Here is a 19,983-nt window from a genome sequence, read left to right on the forward strand (position 1 = left end):
TAAGGCATTTGTGCCTTATTTCTTCGACAAACACAAATACTTTGCAGACGGTACATGTTTCTGTTTTCAGAGTGGTTAATCTCTAGATAACTTTTCGACTAACTTTATATTGGTCGAAAAGTTATTTAAACATGGACAATTGCCGAAATTTTTTTCTGTTCAAAGTGTTCATCTCTATATAACTTTTCAGCCAGTTTTTAGTCAGTTTAAAAATTATCGATCTATTATCAATCATTTTATGAACTGGTTAATAAAAGTCCGACAGGGTTGTTTCAATGTTTACATGTGCACCACCATTGGTTTTGTTAACAAAAAGTACCCGGCCGGCGGTGAGCGTTGAACACACAACACTCTGATTTGTAGTCGGACACACTAGCTCTGTGCCACCGTACTCATAACTTAATAAGGAGTAATTTAAGTAGTTATTTTGGTTTACATTACTTTGGAATGGGTTACGAAATGACTAACGGATCCGAATTTTTGCTGGGGACTTGCCGCTTCCAAGCAAAATCCTGAAAATCTAAAATAAAGCTAAAAGTGTGAACTTTGACCGCGATTTATTTAAAAATCCTTCCAGTGATTTTTTCTTGTTTTTGGATTTTTCTAATCTATGAATATTGCTGTTTCAGAATCCGCAAAAACTTTCCAGATGTAAGCGGTTTTCATTTAAAGTTAGTTACGGCTCACCGTGCATGACGTTGTTATATAAGGAGGTGATACAGTCAGTGTGTTGACCCAATTTTAACTTCTATATCTCAAAAATGGTAAAACCTAGGAAAGAGTCATAAAGGTCCATCTTGTACAGAATTTTCACTGCTACAACATTTTCTTTAGTCCCATTACGACAGGACCAGCTGTTTCCAAACAGAACTGTGAAAACCTAAAAAGACCCTAAAAATGTGAACTTTGACCGTGATTTATTTAAAAATCTCTCTGGCGATTTTTTTGGTTTTCTATTTTTCTCATCTATGAACTACAATGTTCATAATCCGCAAAAACTTCCCACGTGTAAGCACCTATTATTTAAAGTTAGTTAAGGCGCACCGTGGAAGTTTAACAAGCCTGAATTTCTCCGGAAATGTAGCCAATATTGCGCTGAAGGTTTAGCCATAATTGGCCGGGACTCACGATCTTTTGTGCGTAAGGCGGTGGCACAAAATTCGGATTTGGACATTGCCGGATTTAACCTACCCAATTTTTAAGATTACAAGTTTTCAAAACAAAAAAAAAATGTCGACAAGTCTAATGGCACCACCAAGCAAATAAAAATTGAAAGCCAAAAGAAATATTAAAGAAAAATTTATATTTAGAACCATTTTCCAAAAAAATCGCCAGTTGCACTTAATGTCACACATCATAGACACATGAAGACGACCAGAACTGCACACCAAGCAAATCTTTACGAGATGAATGAACTCTCCAATGGGAGTATGTCCCGACGCAAACCCATACCCTCTACACAATGTTGTTCACAGGCGAACTAAAAATCTAAAAAAAAACTTTAAAACACTTCAAATGTAATTGAAAATATTCTCTTTTTGAACTTTAAATAAACATAAAGTGGCAATAAAAAGTATTTTCAAAGTGTTCAGCACAAAGCAACAACCAGACTTGTGGCTAACGTGGTGATTGTGGCCTGACTTGACTCGTAAATGTTTAAATGGTACACGTCCATTGGCAAAAGTTTATATAGTTGATTTTTTTCATCCCTTTACCTTGTTCATCGTGGTCCACTCGTATTGACTCTTTGGGGTTGGTCGTGTGTTCGCCAAAATGCCACAATATGTTGTGCCTGCCGCACAATGCGTATGCAATTCATATGAACATTTTACATTTGTTTTTTTTTCTTGTTAGAGATTTTTCTATTCTTTAAATTTAAAAATAAATTCTATTGACGTCATTCGACCAACGACGAACAGGCGATAGACGGACGGACACCTCAGCACATTTGGTGTAACAAAAATGTGCATCTCGTGTAAAGATGCAAATGATTTGCTTTATAGTTTCTTTGTCGAGGTAATTGGGTTTGTTAGTGTTAGACAAGAGAGGGTGCTGAACTCCTAAACAAGGGCCTTAAGGATAACATTTATGTAAAGGAGACTATATTTTTTTAGTTGCAAATCACACTTGGGTATACAAGATTTTTGTTAAGAGACAAAAAAATGAAATGTTGTGGCGGGATTAAAAACTATAGTCGTGTCTGCCTTACCAATTGGTGAGCAATATTAGAAATACATCTGGACACCATATCAAGAGTGGTTCTAGTGGATACAATTCGAACTTTTGCGTGTTATGTTGAAAATGTACCAAATAGGGCAAATGTGACCTTCAAAGAAATTACGAATTAATTGCTAGGTGATCTAAGCGGAGATATCCAGAATAAAATCATTTGTTTTAGATTTATGTTAGGAGTTGATATCCTCCAAATTTCCTCTATATACATATTTCTGCTTAAAACCATTTTGTTTTTTTCCTATTTTCGAAAAAGGCCACCATTATTTGCGGCCTAAACTTTTGTACAAAACGATTTCTAACGAAAAATAAATAGCTTGCAGCATCAACTATTTCTTGGCTGGCTGCCGTGTTCGCTAAACGTAATGCAAAAAAAACTGAAGTATTTTTAACAGAAGAGCGAGAATAAACATAGAAAAAGATCAAATATAATTTTAATTTCATTTGAAATGTTGCACACATTTTCACTTTCACTACTTGGGTGTACTTGTTTCTTGTGTGCGTAGTTCAGCATTTAGGTATGAAATTGTAGCAAAAATCATTTTTTAACAATGTTACATGTCTTCAAAGATTACGATTTTTAATTTAATATCTTTAAAGAGCCACTACTATTTGGACTCTTTGGTGGTTCCCAAAAATTTTTTAAATTCCACTTGGATTTGACCTCTTTGGTGGTTCCCAAAATTTTTAAAAATCCAATTCAATTTGGCGTCTTTAGTGGTTCCCAAAAATCTTTAAAAATTCACATTTAGTTGGCCGCTTTAGTGGTTCCCAAATATCTTAATAATTCACGTCTATTTGGCCTCTTTGGTGGTTCTCAAAAATCTTAAAAACCACACGTCTATTTGGTCTCTTTGGTGGTTTCTTAAGTCTTTAGAAGTCCACGCCTATTTGATCTCTTTAGTGCTTCTTAAAGATCTTTAAAAATCAACGTCTTAAAATTCACCTCAAGTTGACCTCTTTGGTAGCTATTTTGTGGTTCCTAAAAATAAACACAAAGATGTTCCTAAAAATCTTTAACAATTCACTTCTATTTGTCCTTTTTGGTGGTTCCTGAAAATTTTTAAAAATGTCTCATTGGTGGATTCCAACAATCTTTAAAAAACACGTATATTTGGCCTATTCGGTTGTTCCTAAAAACGTTAAAAATTCACGTCTATTTAACCTCTTCGGTGGTTTTCAAAAATCTTAAAAATCCAAGTCTTTTTGGGCTCTTTTGTAGTTCCCAAAAATCTTTAAAAATCCACGTCTATTTGCTCTCTTTGGTGGTTCCCAGAAATCTTTAAAATCCATGTCTACTTGGTCTCGTTTACCCAGGCCGAACTTTTTATACCCTCCACCACGAGTTGTATTGAAGTAAAATGGAACAATTAGTTTCCTTTCTTTTATGAAGAAGACAAAACACCAAATTTGAGCAATTTCGGTAAATTAATGTGGCTAAAGTTCAAAATACCGAAATTGGAAAGGTACCGTTCCATGGGGGCTATATCAAAACGTCGATCTATACGTACAAACTTCTGGCGGAACTTTTTTAGATTCAAAGAAGACTAAATACCAAATTAAGATATTTCGGTAAAACCTTCAAACTACCGAAAATCAAGAGGTACGCTTCTAAGGGGTATATAGGGACCCGCGGATCTATACTGATAATTCTCTTCTGGAATATAGCCCATGGAAGACTAAATAACACATTTTGGTATTTCGATTGGATATTGACTTTCTATGGGGGCTATGGAAACGTGGACCTATACCGACGAATTTCATTGAGAAAGGCTTTTATCTCCAACAAAGACTAAATACCAAATTTCAGCCATTTCAGTGGGTTGTTGTGGCCACAACCATAAAAATACCGAAAATCGGGGTGTACCATTCTATGGGGGCTATATGAAGGCGTGGAAATATACCGACAAATTTCATATGGCACGTTTAACATCCCAAATGAATACCAAGTACCACATTTCAGCCATTTCGGTGGATTATTGTGGTCACAACCTCCATTATACCGAAAATCGGGAGGTACCGTTCTATGGGGGCTTTATGAAGACGTGTACCTATACCAGCAAATTTCTGGGGGAAAGCTTAACACCCCCAACGAAGACTAAGTACCAAATTTCAGCCATTTCGGTGTGATAATGAGGATAAAACCTTCAAAATGCCGAAAATAGGGAGGTACCGTTCTATGGGGGCTATACTAAGGCGTGGACCTATACCGACAAATTTCATATGGAACGTTTAACATCCCAAATGAATACCAAGTACCACATTTCAGCCATTTCGGTGGATTATTGTGGTCACAACCTCCATTATACCGAAAATCGGGAGGTACCGTTCTATGGGGGCTTTATGAAGACGTGTACCTATACCAGCAAATTTCTGGGGGAAAGCTTAACACCCCCAACGAAGACTAAGTACCAAATTTCAGCCATTTCGGTGTGATAATGAGGCTAAAACCTTCAGAGTACCGAAAATCGGTTGGTACCGTTCTATGACGGCTATACTAAGGCGTGGACCTATACCGACAAATTTCTGAAAGAAAGTTTAATACTCCCAACGAAGACTAAGTGCCAAATTTTAGCTATTTCGGTGGATTATTGTGGTCACAACCTTCAAAATACCATAAATCGGGAGGTACCGCTCTATGGGGGCTATATGAAGGCGTGGACCTATACCGACAAATTTCTGAAAGAAAGTTTAATACTCCCAACGAAGACTAAGTGCCAAATTTTAGCTATTTCGGTGTGATAATGAGGCTAAAAACTTCAGAGTACTGAAAATCGGTTGGTACCGTTCTATGGGGGCTATATCTAAACGTGGGCCGATATAGCCCAAACATCCTAAGAGTAATAGAAGCTTCTGTACCAAATTATAAAGCTCTATCTTAAAAATGTCCAGTTTATCAGATTTTCAGTTTGTTTCTAAAAAGAAACAAACAGGGCGACTATAACGATCCCTTCAACAGCCCCATATCTTCAAATGTATTTCAAGCCATATGAAAGAAGTGTTGTCACGGCGTGTTGGCGTTCTGAGCCAAACCCTTAGCTACCGAAGGCTAAGCTAAAAATGCATTTATCGTGGAAAGTCATACAGGTTGAATGAGAATAAAGCTCATCACTGTAAAAAACAACTTGCATTTAAGAAATGAAAAGTTCGATGACAGAGAAGCCACTCCACAGGCGATATGTCCGATGAGCTGCTGCCAACAGCGAAACATGTCACACAATAGTCGTTGTGTGGGTTCGAATCTTCGGCTTTCCTTTTTCACTTGCAAAAAAATCATTGGGCAATAAACTCGACTCTAACGATAAATTAATTTCAAAAGTAACCTCTTTCAAGAGTTTAGTATGAATGAATTTTCAAACAGCATGCTAGACCACTTATTTGTCTTCTCTTTACTAATCTGGGATGTTTGGACGAGATTGAATAACTTTTTATAACAGTTTCTCTAATTTTCTCGTCAAAATGATCCACCATATCTAAGGCAATATTCAGAAAAAAAAAATACAACTAATGTTCGTAATATTAAAACTAAATTGTTCATAATATTTAAATAGACATCTAAAAATTTATTAACATTTTAAAAATAATTTGATTGCTTTTCTACCAATAAATCATATTCCGTGATATGTATGTACCTATAATGTGTGTTTAAAATAAAACCCGCAAAACATATACACTAACAACAAAACAATCCATAAATTAAAATTGTGTCATCTAAATAGCGGCGGTAAATGTGCCAACGATATACCACTAAGTATTAATGGGTCCATTTTTGATTATTATTCGAAAAAAATAATTTATTTATATTCAGTACGTGATGAAATTAGAATAAACGACAGGACGTAATTATCCATAGGCCATATAATTTACGAAGTACACGTGGCAATCATCTCTCTCAATACATGTCCACTTTTCTGTATAGCAAAACGTGCGGTATTAGCAAATAGGTTATTTTGGCTGGAAATATTGAAGAATAAAATATTTGTTAGAAAAGCTTTACAAATAACACAGATTGTGAAAAAAGCAGTCCATTGTGTGAATAATTATTACTAGGAATTGAAGTAAAATTTGCATTGCAACTACGCCCCATTGTAACTAAGATTTAACATCTATGGTTACAGATAAAAAATTAAAAATTCCCTGTTAGTTGTATTTTATCGATACTCAAACATTTTCTGAAAATTTGCTCAAAGTTGGATAAGTTAAAAGTGTACGTATCAACATTTTTAAGCAGTTATTAAACCAAATCCTATTATGTGTTTAATGTAGATGATACTGCTTCAAATTAATTGTCAGTGAAGTATGTTCTCGATACCAAAAGTACATTATTAATATTTTAAGGCTAACATTAATTTCTTCATGTACGAAAGTATCTTCATCAAACAATTCATTTGAAAACTGAAAACGATTTAAACAATTTCCGTTTTAAATAATTAATCAAAGTGGCATTGTAAACGTAAAACAAATTGGATACAATCGAATGAGAGAATTTACGTATATTTCCAATTCATCACCATCTATTAACGGTTTATTTCAATCAATGTCAAGATGCCAAAGAAAACATAAACCATGATAGAAGACATTGCAAAAACGTAACACTGAACAGTACCGCAATGAGAAATACATATTTGTCTGTGTTGTTAATTGAATAAAAAAGGTAACAAGAGAAGTAGTAATAGTATTGTGGTTGTACGAATCTTAAAAAAAGATATTTTTCGTATTACTTTCAAATACTTAAAGATTAAACCATCTCTAAACGTTCTAAAACAGATCTCTTGTTCTAGAAATATATAGCATTTTCGTAGATGAAAAAATAAGTTTTGGAAGTTTTCAGCGTAATTTTGTTGGCGTTGAAGGGTAGGTATCATAAATAGTGGACCTAATTTTACCACTGACAGACTTATTGAACACAGTCTACGCAGAATAAAATTATAGCATTGAAATAAGAATTAACTTTGAAGGAGCGGCCCTAAATATTGGGTCATATCGTGGTCATTTTATATATAATGTTGTTGTCCATAGCCCATCTTGAATGTGGATCCAATTTTTGGAGTCATCCCTTTCTATAGTAATAGTGCCAAACAGCCACAGTAGTTAGTCACCGTAGGATTTTGTGAGCTTTTGGGTTATAATGTTAGAAAAGATGAAAACAAAAATTATATCGTTGTAAACAGAAACACAAGGACTGCCCTTGATGAAAACTTCAAAGCAAATTCTCAAACTGCAGTTAGGCATAGTTTCGAAAATTTCCTCGTAGGTCCATGAAGGTCTTGTCCAAAATATATAGACCTTCTATGAACTTGATGTATATTTGAGAGATGTATAACGATGTGCAAGGGTTAGATTAATCAATGTCAGTCACTCCTTTCGATTATCGGGATCAGCAGCTATTTATGTTGGTGATCGTAGGATTTTTAGAGCTTTTTATAAGGGGTGTTTTTTTAAGCTAAATAGAACTTTAAATTGTAAAATGTAACACAAAAAATTAAATTTTGATGACATTTTTTTATTTGTTTCAGTATACTCTGACAAATCATCATGAATAGACTCACGCTTGAACAACGCTACGAAATTATCCAAATTTACTTTGAAAATCAGTCGTCGATTCGCGCAACTTATAGACGACTTCGTCATTTGTTTTATCGCAAAATTGTGTTCAGCGATGAGGCGCATTTTTGGCTTAACGGGTTTGTTAATAAGCAAAATTGCCGCATATGGAGTGAGACCAATCCACAAGAGACCCTACAGACTCCATTACATCCAGAAAAATGCACCGTATGGTGCGGTTTTCACGCTGGTGGCATCATCGGACCTTATTTCTTCAAAAATGAGGCCGGAGCTCGCGTTACGGTCAATGGAGATCGTTACCGCACCATGATCAATGATTTTTTGTTTGAAAATATGGATGACATTGATCCGGAGGAGATGTGGTTTCAACAGGATGGCGCTACGTGCCATACGGCGAACGCAACCATCGACTTATTGAAATCAAAATTTTGCGATAAGTTGATTTCGAGAAGTGGACCTGTCAATTGGCCTCCAAGGTCGTGCGATTTGACACCTCTCGATTATTTCCTGTGGGGCTACGTGAAGTCACTGGTTTATGCTGATAAACCATCAACAATTGATGCCTTGGAGGCCAGCATTGTTCGTGTTATTCGTGACATACGGCCAGCAGTGTTCGAAAAAGTGGCCAAAAATTGGACGTCCAGAATGCACTTCGTCAAGAACAGCCGCGGTGCCCATATGCCCGAAATCATTTTCAAATGTTAATGTCACGTATTGATCTTTCGAATAAAAAAATTTTTTGATTACAATTTAATTTTTTGTGTTATTTTTTACAATTTCAAGTTCTATCGGGCTTAAAAAAACACCCTTTACGATTACGTTTGAAAGCTAACAAAAATCAACCAATCCCGAACAGCCCTAAACTGTTATTAAGCGAACATTTATAACTTTTGTGAGGGAGTCACCCGAAAGTGTTGGCCGATATAGACCTTCTTGGAACACTCTCCGTTCGTTTGGAATAAATTTTATGATGCGTTAATTATTGCCAAAAAAGTATTCGTGCCCATAAGTCATTTTAGTTTGTCTCGGCAAGGTTTTCTAAGCTTTTGAGCCATTATTCGAATTATTCGAACCAATTCGAAACTATAGGAGACATGACCTTAATCTGCACTTCTGCAAGAATTTTTGAAATTTTATGTGAAAGGTATCCCAAGGAGTGAACCGATATAGTCTTACAAGATAAAGCTACTTACTTTACTCATTACTCAGTAATTAGTACGTTGACACAGAGAGTCATGTGTTCAATGCTCACCGTCGGCAACAATTTTATTGTTAGCAAACTGACCAAAAATTGGTGGTCCCATGTAAGTGTAGTGTGTTTGGGTAACAATCAGAAGTTCGCATGTTCAAGTCCAGCAGGGAGCCAAGTAGCCGAAATGAAATTTTGAAAACTTAACATGGTTGAAGTCAAGGTTTACCCTTTTATAACACTGTGCAAAACGAAAATTATTAACCATATTCTGACACAGAAGCGTGATAGAAGACCAAAAAATAAAAGACACGTGTCTCGCCGGTTTTCCCTATCTCATCAACTTTCGCGGTTGTTGGCCTCCGTTTGAGGTTTTAATGTAAAATAATCCATCAAACTTCATCTGCAAGGTCAAAATCGCCAAGGTCAAATTTATTTTAAAAATTTTTCTCGGGTTTTGGTCTGCAGCTATCAAACCGATCAAATTTGAAGCAAACAACCAACTTCAGAAACGTACCTCAGATCCCAATAAACATCTTTCTAGAACATATGAACTCTGTATAGACGGTTCTTAAAGGTCAAAATAACAAAGCAACTGGGACCTTTATCCTATTTTCTCTGTTTCTGGTCCACAGATACTAAACCGTTGGCTACGTATTTTGACTTTTGAGGTTGCCTGAAGTTATGAAACTTCTCCGCCAAAAATTTTCAACATAGGTCCATGTTTTGTTATAGCCCCTATATAAAGGTGCATTTCGAGTTTAGATATTTTGAGTTTACACAAATTTTTTAACCGAACTTCCTGTAATTTTGCATTTGAGATTCCTAGTGACCACAAAACTTTTTCACTAAAAATTTTCAATATATGCTTATGTTTTGACATATGACCCATATAACGGCATCCGATTTTCGGCATTTTGCGGATGTTAGCTACAATTTTTAACAGAACTAGCTTTAATTTGACATTTGATTAATTTCACAAAAAAATATCAGTATAGGTATACCCGATCTTCGTCACTTTGAAAATTTACATTCATTGACCGAACTACCTCTAATTTGACATTTGAGGTTCCCAGTGGTCAAAAAACTTGTTTACTACATATTGACAACATAGGTCCATGTTTTTGTATAGAACCTATATAACAGTACCTCCCGATTTTCGATATTTTGAGGGTTTTCACTTCATTTTTTATTTGAACTATGTTGACATTTGAGACTCCCTGCAGTCACAAAAATTCTCTATTAAAAATTGTCAACATAGGTCCATGCTTTGGCCTTACTCCATATAACTGTATCTACCGATTTTGGATATTTTGGGGGTTTTAGCTAAATTTGCAGACCTGATTATCTGTAATTTGGCATTTAGGATTCATAGTGGTCAAAAAACACCTCCACATTTTGAAATGGCCACATATAAAAGTTTCGGCCGACATTAGGCATTTTGAAGTCACTATTATCTAATAATTGTTTTGTACCAATATTTTTGGTCCAAATCGATTTCAAGTATTGTGAAGTTTTCCGACTGAATTAGATTTTTCTTGATATTTGAGGATTCGGGCGGTCACAAAACCAACTAAAATTGTTGACATGGACCACCCGATTTCATGTATTTTGAACTTCCAATTTATTTTATTTTGTTAATTTGCATAATACTTAATGGTGTATAAAAAGTTCGGCCCTGTCGAACTAAACACTTTTACTTGTTTTTTATTACAAAGGCATCTTACCGTAAACGCTTCATAATCTAATTGTAACGAGTAATGTAAAGTTCTAAACATTTGCTAGATTATTTTTGGAATTTTAAAAAGGTATTTAGTGTGAGACTTTAGTTTTCACAAAGAACAAACTCCACAATGTTGACAATGACATGTCATTGTAGCATAAAATGAGAACTTGTATACAGTAGAATCTCGTATAAGTCCTATACAATATAATAATAATTTGTAACCCTCTTGTTTAAAGAGCAAATGGAAATTTATTCCATGATATTGCTTTTAAATAAGATATCAAACTCTTAGTTGCTTTCATTGCCACAAATCCTAAATGTCACACAAAAATATTCCATTGATAGATGTTCTAAATTTCTAACATTTGAAATGTAATCCCAAATTCCATAACAACATGATGTAGTCATTCGTTTAATAGAGAAAGTGTGAATGCCCTCTTGCTTAGTCCTCCCCCTTTTTTCTTGACAATGAACGGCAGCAGTAAATCATCGCCAAGGATTCACTGCCTGTGACTTGAACACTTGAGCCTTTTTGTTCAACATTTGAAATGCCAATTTTTTTTGTTTGCCAAAAGAAAGAATTCTCAAATCCTTCACAGTGAATGAATTCATTGAATGAATGAACGAATCATTCGAATTGAAACGCGCCATTGTTGTACCACTTAACGCCTCTGTGTTTCCCGACACTCTTGGTGAAAGGATTTTTGATGAAACCCATGAAGGAAACAAAGAAGATGAAAAAAACACAATTGATTACCTTGGTTGATGTTCAGTTGTCTTAATCCCAAGATTTGTTCATTGTTTCAGTAGGAAAATACAAAAGAATAGGCCAGGTCTGCACAAAAAGGAAAGCATATTTGATTGATTTTTTCATTTTCTTTTCCCGCCTATTGTTTTACTTTTGATTGGTTTGGTGTTGTTGTTGTTAAAGTGAAACCTTTTGTTCTGAAGCCATTTTTTTCATTTTTGCTAAAGATTGATGGTAGATGTTGTTTTCCTTCGAATGAGTTGTAGACGTTGTTTTTTTTCTTTTATCGTTTCTTAATCATTTCTATATCCTTCGTGCATCACACAATCTTTTGGAGTTTTTTTTTTTTTCAAAAGCTTAATAAAGTAAACCGCATTTTATCGTAAGGAATGAATTTAATGTTTTTCTAGTTAGTTATGTATTGGCAAAATTTTGAGGGATGTTTGAGAATTTTTGTCACAAATCGCTTAATATTGTGATTGATGAGGAGAGGAAATGATAGATTTTCCTACGCCTCCCTTGTAGCGAATACTCAAATGGCTATCATATTAACAGGATCAACCCAACGTAAGCATATTTTCTTTACATGCAGATCAAGTTCGAAAATGGGCTATATCGGTCCACGTTCTGGAAAAGCCACAATTTAACGATACAACCCGGTTTCAAATAATTTAGAGTTTTTAGCTACATTTTCAGATCGAATTAGCTATAACTTGGCATTTTGAGTTCCTGCTGGTCACATAACTTCCCCAACAAAAATTATGGACATAGGTCCAAGTTTTTCAATAATAGCCTTCGTCTAATGGTAACGCCCGGTTTCATGTATTTTTTGCTCCTAATGGCCACAAAACTTCTCGAACTAAATTGTGGACATATGTTCACGTTTTGGAAAAGCCCCCATATAACGGTACCAAAATTTTCAGACCGTATTTAGCTACAATTTGGAATTTAGTGTTCTTAGTAGTCACATAACTTCTCCAACAAGGATTGTCGACATAGATGCACGTTTGCCAACGTGGGTCTATGTTTTGGTATAGTCCCTTTATAACAGTACCCCCGATTTGTTTGTTTTTTTTTGAGAATTTTGAGATATTTATACCCTCAGCATTTATGCTAACGAGGGAATATAGAATTTTTCTCTGTCTGGCTGGTACGCACGTTAACTTTTGAACGGATGCGCCTATTTGATCCAAAATTTGGCTTTCGTAATATTTTGTCCAAACTTAGTTTAAGTTCGAAAATGGGCCATATCGGTCCACTCCTTTAGGTACCTCCCCCACAAAAGTTGGAAAATGTTCAGAAAATTTGATTTGAGACTTGTATTACGAAGGTACAAATTTTATAAGGGCATGTCCATACTTACTGAGAAAGTAACCAGAAAGTTGTAAAAGTCCCCTATGGTCCTATGGTTGGAGCGCACGATAACTCTCGAACGGATCAGACGATTCGGTGCAAAATTTGGCCTTCGTAATATTTAATCCAAACTAAGTTTAAGTTTGAAGATTGGCATTATCGGTGCGCACCTTCTGGTACATCCCCCACCCCCAAAAGTTAAAAAACGTCAACACAATAGTACGCGCTATATCCGCTGAACGAAGCAACCGTCCAAACGTTGGATCTTCTAATATTTTGTCTAAATGTAGTTTTACTTCAGAAATCGGTCTTCTCCTTAGGGTACCTCCTCCACAAAACTTCAAAATTTTTGTTTAAGCGCAGTTTGTTCGAAGAACCTTTGGACAATTATACCGATGTTATTCTTTGTGGTCCTGTTTAAGAGGCTTTATGTTTTTCGTGGGCAAGCCCATGCTTCCTGGCGTCGTTGCCCGAAACCTCATAGTAATACGGTCCTGTTAAGGCGACCTCGAAGTTATACGGTGACCAACTGAAATGAGTGGTGGGCACAAAATCCATAAAATGGAATGAATCCCAAAATAAGATGCACTTTCAAAATGGACTCTGTCGGTTCATGCCTTCAAGTCCACCCTTCGAAACACTTTTGAACTTCAAACCAAATATATATTTTGTCGGCAAAATTCAAAAAGGGCTACAAAATCCGTAATCCGTAGATTCGATATTGTTAATAGATGGACGTTTCATTTCACACAGGCTGAGGGTATATCTCTGTCGGCAAAGCCGACGGATACATTTTTACTTGTTTTTTGTGTTTACCGAACTACTTGGAATTCGACTTTTAAGGCTTCAAGTGGTCACAAAACTTCTCTCCTAAAAATGTTCAACGTGTGTCCATTTTTTGGTATAGTCCTTATATAACTGTACCTCCCGATTTTAGGTATTTTGAGGGATTTTGCTAGATTATTTACGGAACTGGCTGTAATGTAACATTTGCAGTATCTAGTGGTTCACATAACCGCTACATATTTGACTGAACTACCCGTTGTTTGAATTTTGAGGTTCCCATTGGTCAAAAAACTTCTCCACCAAAAATTGTGAACATTGGTCCATGGCATGTTATAGCCCCCATAAAACGGTACCTTCCGATTTTAGGTATTTTGAAGATTTTAGATACATTTTTTGGCTGTTCCAGCAAGATTACAAGATAGACTGCCACCTTGTCTGAAACCTCGTTTGATAGTAAAAAGCTTTGAGAGGTTCTTTCCAGGAACGCCAAACTCAAATGCGACAACTTTGACCTTACTGAGCTATCGAAGAAAGCCTTATAGTCAAGAAACAAGTGGTAAGTTTCGAACTGTTTATCAAGGAGTCTACCTGGGATTTCTCGTAGAGTACAGATTTGATCTATAGTAGATATGCCAGGTCTTAGGACGCACTGGTATGTCCGAATTATTCCATTGGCCATAACACACACTTTATGTGCAATATGTAGGAGACGAATGGCTCTGTAGTTGACACAAATCGTCGTGTCACCTTTCTTGTGGACAGGACATAGCAGACTGAGGTTCCAATTGTTGAGCATGCATTCCTTCTTATCAGTATGGCACCACCGGCCTTTAACAGTTCGCCAGGCTGCCCATCAGCTCCTCCTAGCTTGTTGTTCTTCAGCCGATTTATTGCTGCACGACCTAACTATGGCTAGGTGGTAAACATTCAGTGCCATCGTTTTGGATTGGTTTTTGGGTATCTTAATCGCCGGCAATATTTGATGCTAATGATAATTGTTCCACAAATATCCCAGACGGGACAAGGTAGACTTCTCTCATATCAATGAGTACACCCCGATTCATATTAGCTCAATGACATGGGAGTTCGTGTCTTAAGACACAACTTGTAGAGAAGTTTTACCTGACTGAAAGTACTCAATCGAACCCACGACCTTCAGCGTGCAAGGTGGGTGTGCATACCATTGCACCACTGTGTTCAGTTTTAGTTTTAGCATCGATACAGGGACTTGATGGTATTCATTGTAATTGGGTCCAAACTTGAAGCCTTTATTTCAGTACAAACCGATGTGCAGTTACATTTTACGGTCCCATGGTTGTCTATGCAAGAAGGAAGGCCATGCGAGGGTTGACGCAGAATCCTTATGACAAACTTCGTTCAGAGGCAGTCCCCTATTATCCAGGCAAGCCGGGTCATTCACATCCACCTTTTAGGCGATAGAACTGAGAGCTTTCTCGAGACTTCTTGGGTTTTAATAGGACGGAGGCAGGTGCAGTATTAGCCTAGAAGCAATTTCAATAAGATTTCACTCCACTTAAACAAGTTGCAAAATACTACAACTATCAGATTAGGGGATCAATAGATATTAAGTGATGTGCTTTAATGCCCATAAGGGCAAAAGTGTGTATAACGGCCGCCCCTCCTGGAGTCAGACCAGCAAGCCGCCCACTGTGGGTCAGACGCGGCTGATTTGGTTTTTTTTGTAGGTCACACTTTCGAAAAATGCGATTTTAACAATGGCATGGGTATTTGCCAAGAAGTTTTACATGTAGGACGCCTTCACGGCTAAAGCATGGTGCATGCGTCGGCGAGTGCGCCTTTCCTAGATAGTTCTTAGAGAGTAGTTGCACTCCACAGAGCTTTCAGCTTCTATCTCGTAGGCACCAATTAGAAAATCCACTGTATTGATTTCACTTCCCTCTTGTTAGGGGGATGAGTTGTATCTTTCACCAGAAAAAAGCCGCCTGTCCGGCTTCGTAGTTGACTCTAATACCAGTTTTAATTCCATACAAATCGGGACGGGTCGCCCAGTGCGCGATAAGTTGGGCACAATCAGTGAATAGGGAGAATGTTACAGAAGTGTTACAATGATGGAGCAGTTTAATCATTACAATTACATGGTAGTACCTTTCTCACTGCTGGGAGCGGGCCCTATCAACTTCCTCCGCTTTGCAGCTGGCGAACGGCAACGTATTTTTGCGTGAAAATGCCCCCTACAAGATCGTAAAAGGTCTGTGATGGTGTGGAGAGATGGGTACTCAATTCTCTACTCCACCTAGGATATCAGAAAAGAGACATCTGGTTGGATCTTGTAACCGAGTTACTTCCAGTTTCGGTCCCATGTGACCGAGGTGCTGGTAACAACCTGTTAGGCTGGGTCATTAAACCCGTTACGCCCTTTTAGTGAATACCACTGTAGTATGTTGAACGGAAAAGGCATGTGCCATCTGTTGTTTTTGCAGCTTCATGACATCCTTCATGACTTTACCTGCTACAAGAAAATGGTCCGAATCAATGTTAGAATCGCTCGGACGTTAGATTGATGAATGTCTATCAGAACATGATCAATCTGGTTTTTGGTTCTTCCATCTTGTGACATCCACGTTGCCTTGTGTATTTCGAGGGTTTGCAACCTGGTGCTGCTCACTACCTGTTTTTTGCAGCAGCAATATCGAACTTATTCCGATGTTACCTCATGAAAGCTGAAATTGCTGACCGTGAGACCATCTATAACATTAAAATCTCCTTGAACAATCTTAATGTCATGGCATGGACAGCGGTCATACCCTCTTTCTCTAGACGCTCGTAGAATACATATATCCTTGGTCTGTTCATATTTTTTTTCGGTCGGGGCGCGGCCGTATATGAATGATCCTGATGTTAAAGAACTTTGCTTTTATATCGACTGTGGCCATTTTTCTCACCCACCGGAGTGAATCGAATCGGTATTCAACGATTCGCCCTAAATTCAATACCTAGCTCATATTTCGTTTAATGGCAGCTATAATAGCATAATAATTACAAGTACATCCGCCAGCTACCAAAATGCATCTACACATTAAAGAGGTCTAACATTTCATGGGTTCCACCATGGTGCAATGGTATGCACACCCGCCTTGCACGCTGAAGGTTGTGGGTTCGATTCCCCGGCCAAGCAACATCAAATTTTCAACGGTGGCAAAATATCCCTCAGTAATCCCGACATTTCCTGAGTTTTTCAGCCATGTAAAACTTCTCTATAAGTGGACACGCCGATCAGACTCGGCGATAAACTGTAGGTCCCATATCATTGAGCTTAATATGAATAGGGGTGCATTCATTGATATGAGAGAAGTCTCCCTTGTCCCATTTGGGATGTTTGCGGAAAAATTATATTGATAACATTCCAGATACAGATTATGGCCCAGCTTTATAGGGTTTTTTTTTGTTTTTATTTGTTTTTTCTATTAGGATGTTTGTTTATAGGAGTGGGTTCTAGGCCTACACAAGGTCGCCCAAGAAGGCCACCTGATTATTATGTTTGATGTAATATTATTGTGATTTAAAAAAACGAAGAAATTCAAATCACAATATATTTCGTGTGTTGCCAAAAGGAGTCTAAGTGGTCGACCTTGTGTAGACCTTGGATGGGTTATACAATCTTATTAAAAAGGAACTCTGCAGTTCTTTCGTCGTAGGTGTTCTTCTATAATTGTGAAATTCGTCAAGTTACACGCACTTACTCTCTCTTTACTTTCACATCTTTGCTGATTACTTTATAACTTTGCTATTTGTAAGCAAACACTAACTTTTACTTCTACCTACGTTAAGTGTCAACACTCGTGTGATAACCAACCCCGTTTAACATTTTAATTAACTTTTATATGGGAATTATAAATAACTTTGGCTAAATCCATCATAAAGGAAATTTCATAACTATACCCTTATTTTGTTTGTTTTTAATTTTTGGAAATCCATTTCCCTTGCAAAATTCTTTGTTAAACATAACCACACATATATACATTTTCAGCTATCTCACAATGCATAACAAACTACATACATACATTTATGTTAATGTCCCTTTCCGCTTTTTAATTCTTTTACAGTTTGTTGGCTGGGAGGAGGTACCCCGACCAAACACCCGTGCTGAGATTGTCCAGGCCATGCGAAGAATTCGGGTAAGTTTATTTGTAAATTTCATTGTATATAAAATATTACCTTAAGGCCATAATATACAAATACCCTAAAAAGGATCCCAATGTTGTTGTTTGAAACCTTACCTAGTGGGACCATGCATAGTCAACAACCACCAATAAACTCAATGAATGAATTTAATTTTATTCAGTTCCTTCTCTCAGTTGAACCTTTTTAACAGCATTCACTTAATTCGATTCATGGATTTGTTTTCAACAAAATTATGCAGGACCTTTGTGTCCTGTTTAAATATCAAAGTTATTGGCTAAAACCTTTGGTAAATATACTCGTATATAAATAAATGGAAAACGTATGTACGCTTGTGTGTGTGTGCGTGTGTGTGTAAGGAACATACACAGAACCTGTTTAGATGAGATTACATACCTTGATTTATAACCTTATCCTGCTGAATAGCTTCAATTTAAGGGAAAAATATTTTCCTTGTGTATTATCTATGTTTGGTTTTCTTTTGTTTTGGCATACTTTTACAGAGAATAGAATATCAGCCTTTGGGACTTTTGTTCTTTCGATCCTTTTTCCAGATTGTTGAATGACAATAGCACTTTCATTGAGGTTGCTGTTATCACTTGACAACAAGTTATATTAATACCACATCGGATAGTAACGCAGACATTTAATATGTAAAATGTAATCTTGTAATGGGAAAATTGTGATAAACTTAAACTAAACATATCTTCGTTAGTGAAAATCTTATTTTATTGAGTTTAAGCCTACGAAACCATTTTTGAGTTTAACATACTTTTACAGAGAATAGAATATCAGCCTTTGGGACTTTTGTTCTTTCGATCCTTTTTCCAGATTGTTGAATGACAATAGCACTTTCATTGAGGTTGCTGTTATCACTTGACAACAAGTTATATTAATACCACATCGGATAGTAACGCAGACATTTAATATGTAAAATGTAATCTTGTAATGGGAAAATTGTGATAAACTTAAACTAAACATATCTTCGTTAGTGAAAATCTTATTTTATTGAGTTTAAGCCTACGAAACCATTTTTGAGTTTAACATTTTGTTTCGAGGTCCTAAATATTGGCTTAAAGTTAGTAAAGAAAGTTTCAACGAAATGCAACTGCATGACGATTGACTATAACGAACGATTGACGATAACCATTGTCATTTGTCAAGGTAATAATTATTGTGTGCCATGATGCAATTGTTACAGTGAGCTTTTAGGTCTGAAAGTGAACCAGCTTTACTGAATATTAGTAAAAAGTAAGCAAAGGCTACAGCCGGACCAGGCCGACTATGTGATTGACTTTTTCCCCCAGAGACATTATTTGTCCATTCTGACCTCAAAAATTTCGTGACGACACAACCAAAATTTGCAACCTGTTGCATGATTACAAGGTTCGACGTACAAAGAAATATAGTCAGATCGACTCTGCTCGTCGATTATACTGTCAGTCTTGCAGCTAACGAGAGTAGCAACACTTTGATATGATATAAATGTGTTTCATATATTTGGTCGAAATTCGTTTCAGAAAATTTAGAGTCGGTTTAGTCCTTTTCGCCTGTTTGGCTGCAGAGATTTGGTCCAAGATTTGCTTCTCGAAATATTTCATCCAGATATAGATCATGTTCGAATATGGTACACTCTTTCATTAACCTCGCACACAAAATTTCAAAAATGTTAGAAAATTTTTGCATCACATTGTTCTCATGGTTCCTAGTGCAACAAAAGTCCATATTTCCTAAGGTAATGTATCAAAAGCTTTAAAACACCACAGGCACCAATTCAAATGACAGATGAGCACGATTACTTACTTAAAATTTCGCTCGGCCGACCATAACAATTTTAATTTTTATTTTTTTTGTACAGCCAATGACTGAAGTTGTATCTACGTCGGCAAAGCTCACTGATACCTTTTTACTTACAACCATTATTTTTACGTGTTACAAACTTTTGAACCAAAACCCTCCACACATAGTGGTGAAGTGTATAAAAAGGGCGTTGGACCATAGCACAGTAGATGCTTTTATAGTGGAAGTGTGAATTTCTGGGGTTGGTTCTGATGTGTAAAAACCATTAAAACCGTGTAAAAACATGTATACCCTCAACCATAAAATATTCTCAACAAATATGGAATAATTGGTTTCCTTTCCTGTTCACAGCTTTAGGTGCAAAACATTTTCGACCACGGATACCCCAAATGCCTAAATTATCTAATCTAATCGAAAAAATGT

The 19,983-nt window shown here is 36.5% G+C and overlaps 1 protein-coding gene across 1 annotated transcript in view; it reads left to right on the forward strand.

Annotated features, from left to right (window-relative positions):
* Nucleotides 1–19,983, forward strand: part of LOC141402516 (capon-like protein) — a 562,845-nt gene that overhangs the window by 397,665 nt on the left and 145,197 nt on the right. The window contains 1 exon segment of the mRNA XM_073983996.1: nt 17,685–17,756. Within this exon segment, the coding sequence (XP_073840097.1) occupies nt 17,685–17,756 (72 nt within the window).

Source organism: Musca autumnalis, unplaced genomic scaffold (genome assembly GCF_047663935.1).
Source record: "Musca autumnalis isolate F117 unplaced genomic scaffold, ASM4766393v1 scaffold_4, whole genome shotgun sequence".
In the NCBI taxonomy this organism is placed as follows: Eukaryota; Metazoa; Arthropoda; class Insecta; order Diptera; family Muscidae; genus Musca; species Musca autumnalis.